The 10,644-nt window shown below is 40.4% G+C and overlaps 1 protein-coding gene across 2 annotated transcripts; it reads right to left on the reverse strand.

Annotated features, from left to right (window-relative positions):
• Positions 1–1,803: 1,803 nt before the first annotated feature.
• pigr (polymeric immunoglobulin receptor) lies at positions 1,804–9,961 on the reverse strand. Of its 2 annotated transcripts, none has more exons than XM_050033344.1 (8): positions 9,824–9,961; positions 8,891–9,235; positions 8,692–8,773; positions 8,259–8,485; positions 5,036–5,129; positions 4,784–4,872; positions 4,576–4,625; positions 1,804–4,457 (listed from the first exon to the last, which is right to left on the reverse strand). In XM_050033344.1, the coding sequence occupies exons 1-8, from the start codon at positions 9,870–9,872 to the stop codon at positions 4,374–4,376; spliced, it is 1,020 nt and encodes a 339-aa protein (XP_049889301.1). In that variant the 5' UTR covers positions 9,873–9,961; the 3' UTR covers positions 1,804–4,373. The 2 variants fall into 2 exon arrangements, with proteins under 2 accessions (XP_049889301.1, XP_049889300.1); XM_050033343.1 differs by having other exon boundaries at positions 5,036–5,132.
• Positions 9,962–10,644: the final 683 nt, after the last annotated feature.

Here is a 10,644-nt window from a genome sequence, read left to right on the forward strand (position 1 = left end):
AGCTTCCCTGGGACCTAATGGAGCGGTAGGCAGGAGAGGACGCTCGGTGTATGCATCATGATTGGAGGAATTGTCTAAAAGGCTGAACCCCTTTGTGATTGACAGCGCTTTGGAAATACACACCAGCATCGGTGAGTGGACTCTTCTGACCGGAGTTCCTTATTTGCATAAGCGATATAGCTCATTTTCACCGTTTGTGTAGTACAGTTCAGGTGTTTAAACCCATCTGAAAATCTTTGAGATGTGTTTTTCTGTGGTTCTATGGCATGAGTGTGGTTGAAAAACGGCTTCAGTGAAATGTTCCTTTTATAAGTCACTGCCTCGCTACAATATGACAAACTTTATGATGTAAACTTAAAGTGAGCTTCCTCTGTTTGAAAGACCAGCAGCCGCCACTGGTATATCCCCCTAAATCCTACACACTGGACCTTTAACCAGGTAAGCCCCATTGAGGTAGGAAATCTCCTTTACAAGGGAGACCTGCCCAAGACTGCAGCATAAAAAAGGCTGTGGATAAAACGGTACAAAATCAGGTAACAGATTAAACAATACTTTAAAAAATGTAGATATTAAAATAAAACTAACATTAGCTATTGGCAGAGATAATTAACAAAGGAGTTATTTGCCATGGAATTTAAAATCTGGCCGTGGAAGTCTCAAAGTCTGTCTGATAACATGAAGTCTTTCCATCCCATTTCTGTCCAGACATTAGGAACAGGCAGCAGATGTTTTGTGATCCAAGATAATGTATGCCGCATAAGCTCTGTGAGGTAGAGAGATGACGATGTTTGCCCAGGATGGCGTTACAAGTAAAGGTATACAGATGACTCAGTCGACTTAATCAACAAGATAACTGAATGCAGAATAGCAATTTTCAGTGGTCGTAATTGAAGGTTAAAATGATTCTCTTTCTTGTGACTCAAACCCCACATAAAAATAGAGGCTACACTCCACATTTCCTGCAGCAGCACTGACCATAAGTGACGCATGTGAGAAATCAATCCAAAGAGGTGGACATAAGTGCAAGCACCCTAAGCATACATGACACCACAAAGGAACATTGAATGTGATTTTATTGTTCCTTTTTTATGTACCACAAACAGCAAAATGGCTTTTCCCTATGTGAAGGGAAGACAAAGTTATTACCAAGAGTTCCGAGATGGTTCCACAGCAGTTTTGGCCGTCTCATTAGCTCGTTCAATTTACAATTCTAACACGTCGTTTGAGGTTCAGTATGAGAACAGACAGTTCAAGCATGAAATGTAGAGCTGTTCTCTTTCAGAGTTAATTTGTGAACTCCCTTTAATGGTTTCTGTCTTCATTTGCTCACTTCTTTCTTAAAGAAAGTAAGTCTCATAACAATGTTCACATTGCCTGAATTTGCTTCCACAAGTTTTCTGTCAAACAGACCATGTATCCATGTGTTAATTAGCCATTTCGTTATCTTGCTATGAAATAAACACTGCAGTCTAATTTTGCTATAATAGCAACCAAAACTGAAAAAGTACTGCCAGTCCCATGGGGTTTCTGTGAAGACAAAATTTACCATCTAAGCACTTATTAGTCATTCATATTGCTTTTTTTTCTGTGTAATAGTTAGAAGCAACAAACAGCCGTTCGGAGCTGACAACAATCCCCTAATAGGGGGTTGTCAGTGTGCATGAGTGTAATCTTTAGACCTGAAGAGTATATTGTTTCTTGAGCAGCATGATGGTGTGAATTATATACATAATTAAAATAATCTTCAGTCTTCACTTTGATGAATACTAGAATAAACTTGATGAGCCACAGTTGTCCTTACTTGAATATAAGTTTATTACAACACAAAGCTGATGTCAGACAAGATCTTGGTACAGCATGAATGCATGGACACAGCATACCAGAAAACTGAAAGTAATATTACATTTACTCAACTTTATACACTATGACCATGTCATACAGAATCACGTATAATAGCGCCACCAGGGAGGAGGCCAAACAACATACTATTTATCATGGGAGTCAGGAGCATCTACAAGGTCCTCATCTTATCTTTACCCCTGGACATTCTGAGCCTCTCCGCATAAAGCGAGCCATATGTGAAGGTCTCTGAGGCCTCTCAAAACACCAAACCATGGCAATGCACAAACTATACTCTCCTTCATGTCTAATACATTTCTATCACAATGCTGTAGATATTTGGACATCTGAACAGGGCTGTAGCCAGAATTTTAGACATACTGAAGGACCGAAGAGTCCAATTAGACCAAAAAACAAGTCTCTTAAATGTTTTAATATTTTTTATTTTGCATATCTTATTTACTGAGCTGGCTGTTGAATTTTACTTTGTGCAATTGTTTCAAGGAAATTCTTCTGGAAAAAATAATGTAGATATCACACTCTACTCTTTCTCTCAGCCCTACAGAGCTTCATAGCGTCTTCTTAAGCATTCGCATGTTTTGGTGTGCACAGCTTTATTTGTTGGTTTACACTCACTGCTTTCATAACATTTGACAGGTGGCTGTTTACAGTGGAAATGGTAAAGAAAAAAAATGGCTCTACCTACCCAGCACCAGCTGGCAGACAGACACAGTGAGCAACTTGCCAGTAAACATAGTGGAGTATCTAGCAGCAAAAGCACCATCTATTTCCCTCAGGAGTTGGTAGGGACCAAAACAGAGCTTAAAGAAGAGTTAAAAATAGTGGATTTCAATTATCAGGGGGACATAAACATGACTCCACAGGAATGCTAATGTTGCTCCACATTGCATCCACTGGATGTGTGATTAGCTAACAAGTTCATCATGTCAAAGGTGTGTTTGTATGTTTCTGCTGCAGCCAGATGGCCAAAAATTGTTATTGCAGGTTTAATTTAAATAGAATTAGCAATTTAGCATTTCCATTTCCCTCATTTCAAAGTCAGTAAGTTGAGTTTTGAATGGGTTTTCTTTGGTTAGATGCCTGAAATTAAGGTTGGTGGTAAGCACAAGCTAAAGAGACTTTCACATTTTGTTCAACACCAAAAGATATATCAGGAAATAGCCCATTTGTGAATTTTGAGGCTTTTACATGTCTTCAAAAGGGCATTTGCTAAGAAGTGGCTAAATGTGAATGTGAATGTCATCTCACTTTACAACTTTGTTGTGGTGTGGACGCTGAAGTTATGCAACCATGGTGTAGTTTGTTTATCGCCTAAGGTTAGCTCTTTATTTCTGGCAATTGCATTTACGCTTCAAAAACCCTAAAAGTGGTGTGCATTTGTAAAAAATAAATCTTGCTGAACAAAATGTGAAGGCATCTTAAACTTTTATTCACCACAGAGCTCATTTTCTGCAACAATCAAAAATCCAGTAGAAAAATCCCACTGGCTTTTCTTCAATGGAACCAGGGCAACACTGCACTTTGAGTGAGTAATTAATGCATTCAGGTAAAATGGGAAAAAAACTATGCTACAACTGGACATTTTTCTGAAGTGAGAAAAGTATGTTTTAATTTACCAAGTGCCATAAAATCATGACTTATGTTATTGCATGCCATCCTGCAATATTACAGCCATTTTTGTCACCTAAAAAATATCACAATGATGCAGTGAGTTCATGTCAGCCACAATAGTCCAGAATTAGCCAGTATTGTTACATACACAGACGCATACACATGCATGTCCATTGTAGATAATATGGCAACAAGGAAACAGGCAGCGAAAGAACGGTAAAGCATGGCAGAAAAGTTGCACAATCTTTTTAAATAAGAAGTTATGTTACATTTACATTACTGATTGAATGAATTACATGTCATGTCATCGGAATGAGGTAGGGGTTCTTGATGTGTTTGAAGGTCCAGCGTTTCTACAGTATTTTACATAATAACATATTTTCTTCATAAAAATAGAGCAAAAATCCATATCAAGTTCTACAAGTAACACTTAAGGTAGTATTCAGAACTTTGGGTTGATTTTAGTGGTAATGTGTCAGAAAGTGTCCCAAATTACCCAACTTCACTCTATATATGATAATAAACATAGTCAGATTTAATTGTAATGTACATTTTTAACTGTAGAATGTAAACTCTGCCAAAATCATATGATAATAAACCTTAGTGTCATTAGTAGTAGTTACAGCGCTGCTCTTGATTGATGAAATTAAATAGAGGACCCCGTTATTATAGTTTGGTTAATTTGCCTTACAGGAAAAATATACTCTTGTAAGCTCTCCTGCTTATACCAGTTGCCAGCAGAGAACAGCAAGCAAAAAAAAGAAACATCAAAATGTCTTTAACTGTGCTGGTATGTAACATAAAGAAGACACTGGAAGTAAAGCATATGCTGTGTGCAGTGAACTAACACCAAAATTACATTCAGTTACAAAGAGTAACAATAAACGCTGCAGTGACAAAGCTCAGTACATATGTACGTCCTGGGAGTCCCTGTTGAGGAAAACGACAGCAGCGTTTTGCAGGTCACCTACATCCCCTGAGTACTCCTGTGGGAGACAGAAAGAAAAATGAGTACAATAATCGCTAAAGCATATCCTTGATAATGCCGTTTATCTTTAAATAGTGTGTAATAGAATAGTGACAGATATTTTAATGGAGGCTTACATTGTGCCTTGCTTTTATCGCCTTAACTTGTCTCTGCAAAGGATCCTGCTCTAGAAATAGATATTGAGGATCTTTAAGCCACAAATGATGATGCAAATTTCTCGCTGAAGATATATAATGCATGTGCAATATTGCCTAGACCTGTAAGGAGGTCAGAGGCACGATTCTGCCCAGATTTAATATTCAAAGAAATGAGAAGTTGCCTTACTGCGCTGTTTCCACAATTTTCTCGCCAGTATGGCCAAGCCCACAAGAAGCATTATCGAAGCACACACCAGCAAAGACTCCAAGATGTGACTAAAACACAGACACAAGCACACACTGGTATGAACAGATAGTGGAGCTTCAAGAGCAGCTCAGGCCTGTGCTGCATCTGTTCTTTCATGACGGCCAAGATGATGATAAATTTCTAATTAACAGCACTTTCAAGCACAATCATGAAAAAGTGCTTCACTCTTACCTGTGACTGTTCCAGGATTCCTTAGTGATGGGTTTGGGTGGAGGCAGGTATGCAGCAGAATGTAGGCGTATAGGTGGGGATGTCACAGACACCGCTGCTGAGGATAAAGATATTATAGCTGAAAAATGATGTGCTATTATAAGCAAAAGAAAAGAGTGTTTGTAGCAGCACCCACAGAGATCATAACATCAATATTCTTGATAAGTGACTCGTGATAATCGATACCTTGTACAGCTGGAGACCCAGGAGCCCCCGCCATCTGTCACAAACACATATTGATCCTTAAAGCTACACTTGGCTGCTTCTCATTTCAGCAGCTGCAGAGTGACGTGGGGAAAAGGCCACTTTGTCGCAGAATTGTGCCTCTTTTCATACCTACAATGTCTGGTTTAAATAGTTTTCAATAACATTTGGGAGTTTCAATCAGCAAGTCAGATCACCATCTAAACAACTCCCTATTGTATACTAATTTGTCTGGTTTCCACCCACTAGGCTTTACAGACTTTTAATAGATCCTTCCCAGACTGAAATCTCATGGTGAAAACTAAGCTTGTGAGATTTAAGGCTGGCATTGCCAGGCTCATGGCTTAGAATGACAAAAAAACAAGCGTTTTAAAGCTGTTCTAATAAATATTTTTATTTTAAAGGAGCTGTATTCGACATTCAGAGCATTAATATATCAGAAAACCACTACTGGCTGTGTTAAGATATCGTGGAATATAGTGTCCTGAGCAGAGAATGAAGTCAAGCTACCTATGTGTGTTGCAATCTGAGCATCTTTAGTTGTTGTTGATGGTCCAGACACGCATGCATGTTAGTGCATTAAGTCCTTGTGAGTGTATTCTAGTGGTTAGCTAATTGCCGCTGCTCTGCACTGTGCTCATACGGTGGTTACCACTGGTATCGCAACACGTGCTCATCCCAATTTATCAAATATTCCCGTTTTGGCAGTGGACTTTCACATCTATATATTACTTGTGTCTAGTGTTGATGTTGCAGGACGCCGTGTCAGTTTACGCTTGTTACATGCATTGTGTCTTTTCAAAATACACCTCTCTTTTCACAGGACATGAACAGTTTGTGGTCATTATACATACAGTCTTTTTCAAAATAAACTTTGTCAGTAAACAACGGCAGTAAAACACCTTGTAGTTACGTTTTTTTTTTTCTTCCTTGTGCAACAAAAGCACGTGGTTAGGTTTAGAAAAAACAACATGGTTTGGCTCGACATTTACACAGCAGGCGAAGAGGGGGCTGCCGCGTGGAAGTCGGGGTTTGTTGGACCCATCCACCTCCCCTCCCACCCGCCCTATTAGAACTTTCCAGCTCCTACTATTATATTCTTACTATCTTTGTTTCAAACTGACACCTTTTAGCAGCACAGCATACCGACCTTGTTACCAGCAGCATTTCAAATTGATGCTGTCCGGCGGCATATCATACCACTGTCAAAGGTGACTTTGCATTGGTGTCTGACACCAAAGTCTCTGACCAAAAGGCAGTGTTTCAAACCTTGGGAATGAGAACTGGCTAGGTATTGGGATGACGTTTGCGCAAGGTAAAACTGTTAGTTCTATCAGCACTATTGCAGTTGTTAGTGTTGTTTATGGAGCTAGCACTGTTAGCTGCTAGGCACCGACTCAGCCCCCTCCATGTTGAGATCCGTGTGCGTACAATCTCACTCCAGAGTCTGAATCACAGATATGCTCTGAATGTCGCACACAGCTCCCTTAACAGTGAGTCAAATGTGTATACGTAGTGTGAAATTGGTCGTTCCTAGGGACAAATTCACGAAGAATTATCACCTAATTTAATTTTCCCTAAACTCTATTATTTTAGTGTCACTGTGCTCATTGTTTTGGTTCTCCAGCACACAACTTTACAGTTTTGATTCACTCTCATGGCTCTCATGAACTTCGTTTCCAGCCATAGCTATTTTCAGCAAAAAAGGCTCTGATAAAATCAGGGGTGTAGTGCTATTTGTTTAAGCACCAGAGCACATCTATGCATGTCTTGTTTCAAAGGTAACCACTGTTCTTACGGTGGCAAGTTTACAGTGGTCAAGTGTAACTATAAAATGAAAGAATGTTTTGCTGCCTTTTTATCTTTACTAGTTGGGAACTGCCCATTGGTCCGACAGCCCATTGGTTCGACATCCCATTGTTCCAACCATATTAAACCCATTGTTCCGAAGTCCGTTCCAAAATCATCATGATGCCCTGTGGTTAAGGTCTGGTTAGGTTTAGGCACAAAAACCACTTGGTTAGGGGCAGGAAAAGATCATGGTGTGGGTTAAAATGAAAAAGAAAGTGGCAAACACATAAGCCGTGAGCCTGCTCCGCCTCAAGCCTTTCCCAGCTGACCCAGAGCCGGTCGCGGCGCACCATATGCCTGCTGCGAGCCGTTCAGCACCGCGGAGAGTCGGACTAATGGGATGTCGAACCAATGGGCTGTCGGACCAATGACATGGACCCTACTAGTTTACCGTTAGCTAGCTAATAGACTGAGAAAAAAAAATTTGGCTCACTGTGCTGTACGAAGGCTACTGGCAGCAAGTGGCAACTTTTAAGGTGCATGCATGTTACATGCATGTTACTCAGTGCATGAGTTGATGTCGTGAATCACACACCTTACATGTCAATACGACAACTCTGACCAGTCCATTTTTCATTGTCTCTCTTACATGACATACACTTTAGTGATTATTGGATCTTCAAGTGCTTAAAAAATGTATTTCAACAGGATTATGCAAACTGCCAATATTCTAATTCCTCACTTGTAGAAAAAAAAAAAGTAGAAGAGCAGTGTTTCAGTGCGCTCCAGCAACACTACACACCTGGATAAAAGCCACTGTAAACTACCTGCCAACACCAAACAGCAGGCAGATAAAGTTAGCTATCTGGTGAACATAGTGGTGCATACAGGGGCTAATGAGCTGGATATTTTTCTAAGGAGTTGTTGGAAACCAAAAAACAGCTGAAAGGAGAGTGAATATTGGACTTGTATTACCAAGGTGCCAGAAACACAATTTCCTTAATTTGCTTGTTCTGCTGCCCCCAAATGCCAAAAAATCAATTGCTACTCATTTAAATAAAGATTTTGCCTAGTGCAGCATTAACAATGAGGCAAACAGAACAATTCCCCCTGACGGCAAGATAAAAGGACAATCTGTTATATGGATTTTTAATTTTAAAGGTTCTTTAATTTTAAGGGGTCAACCTACTAGTCGTAGCCCGGCGTGTGACCAGCACATGCACGGCCATCTGCTGCTGTCCTGCAGAACACCAGTACCAGCCGGTATCTCTCATCTGCAGCTTCTTTAGGGTTATAGTGAAAGTCCTAGTTCTGTCATCGCTGATGGCCACTGAAGTGTCTTCGTAGTTCCCTTCAGAACCTGTCAGCAGACAGGAGCTCCAGTCTCCACTCCGACACCACTTCTTCTCACTCTCTCTGTTGGGAGGCAGTCACAGGGGAGTCAGTGAAGGCTGACTGTCCATCAAAGTTAGGCTTGAATTGAAGATTTTGAACAAATAACCACGCTTTCTCAGGTTTACTGATGCTTTGGAAATTGTTGTTTTAAAAGTGAGGATTCCACATGGTCTGATGGTAAATACAAGTGACACAACTGTAGTGTGATGAATGAGGCAATAAAATACCTGTATCTCTCACTGTAGTGGCATTCAACTGTGAGACTACTCCCTTCTTCCCCACTCACTCGGCTGTTCACCACTGACATACCTGCAGGGAATGAACACATCCTTAAATGTGTCATCCAAGAATTTGAAATGCATGAAAATGTTTTTTCAATGGGGATCAATAATGGCTCATCAGTTCAAAAATCACCTCATTACTCACCATGAATGACCTTGATGTTAGTGAAAGCGACATCATCAGCGCTCCACACACCTCCTATCTCCACACCACACATGTACCACCCAGAATCCCCCTCCTTCAGGTTGTTCATGGTCACCGTGAACACCAGCTGGACCTGGTCGTCAAAAACGCTCACTTTCTTCTCAGCTGGATCGGCTGAACGGGGCTCATCTGTTCGAGCTAAACTGGTGCAGAACTCCCTCGTCTTCCCCCGACACCAGTATTTTACGTAGCTGGCATACTGAGGCTCGTAATGACACGGGATTGTGAGGGATTGACCCTCCATGATGGAAAGCTCTCCCTCGGTGGTTACCTTGCAGAGGACAGCTGATGGAAAGTGGAGATGATTGTGTGTTGAACTCTAGTTTGAACTTTGAAACTTTCAGTCATGCACAGCAGACATTTCTTATCTGTGACTGGGAAAAGGGGGAGAGTGGCCTTGAGGAATACTTGTACCACATTTATGGTTTCGGTTTCCTTTGTAACAAAACACTATTCCTACTTTAACTTCCCTCTCTGTACTTCTTATTTCAAAATTGGATTATCCGTCTATAATAGAGATTTGGGGGGACAAATATAACAGGCCTCTAAGACTTGACAAAATAAACATAAAGCATATACTCTTGCCAAGGGGCAAACTGCACCGCAGCTTGGAAGATTTGAAAAACAAAAGCCCACTCTGGCTCCTGCAGATCTTTCTAGTCTGTCTTCAACAAATGATTAATATAGAAGAGCAGTAAAATAGTAAAGAGAAATGAAGCATGAGCAACATGGCAATTGTAGCACCAGCTTTTGTCAAGAGCACAGCCATAGTGAGGGGGCTGAATCAACTTGTTTCCCATCATTTATCTGCAGGAAAAAAGGCATACTGTAGAACTTTTGTAAGCATATGATCTCAGTGGTCACAGTTATTACCTGGGATCCATGGTAACAGGCTGAGGGTGAGTATAAAGAGTCGCTGCATGTTTTACCGTCAGTTTGAAGTTTACCAAGTGAACTCCCTCCCCTGTGTAAACACAGACTCAAGGTTCCGGAATGCCGATTTCCCCTCGGTCATGTGACCACAAGTTGGATCCAGATGTTCCAGATGTTAACCATGTAGGTGCCAGTTAGATTTTAACAGCAAGGGATACTTTTAGCCTAACAAGCTGTGCTCACTGTGGCACTGATACAATAAAAAGTGTACTGCTCCTGTTTTTAAATCTTTTTCTCAGCTATGAAATGTTTATTTTAAAAGCAGTGGGGTCGGGGGGTCAAAGTGGTATAGCTGAATGTACAACCATTTAATGTAAAAGGTGTGAAAAGATGCAAAAATCTTTAAAAACTGTTGCATATCTGTAAAGTGACAAATTTGCTGACACCTTTTGTAGGCTATTCTTCAACGTGCCCAGAGGATTTCTTCACATTGTCAGGAGTAAACCTCCCGAATTCCACAATATTAAAGAAACAAAGACCTTAGAAATAAAAGTTAATAATAGGGGAATAGTTAAACATTTGCTTTCCTGCTAAGAATTAAGACTGACACCACTCTCATATCTCCCTTGTAAATAGAGTCCACCAGGAATGAGTCCTAAAACCGAGAAATGAGTTAACATTTTACAACTTACAGTTCCCTGGTCTCAAAGTCAATTGTTTTTTTAAATGAGTTTTTGGTTAGATGCCTGAAATAAGGACTGTGGTTAACACAAGCTTAAGAGACTTTCATGTTTTGTTCTCAGACACTGAATACATCAGTA

Source organism: Epinephelus moara, chromosome 21 (genome assembly GCF_006386435.1).
Source record: "Epinephelus moara isolate mb chromosome 21, YSFRI_EMoa_1.0, whole genome shotgun sequence".
In the NCBI taxonomy this organism is placed as follows: Eukaryota; Metazoa; Chordata; class Actinopteri; order Perciformes; family Serranidae; genus Epinephelus; species Epinephelus moara.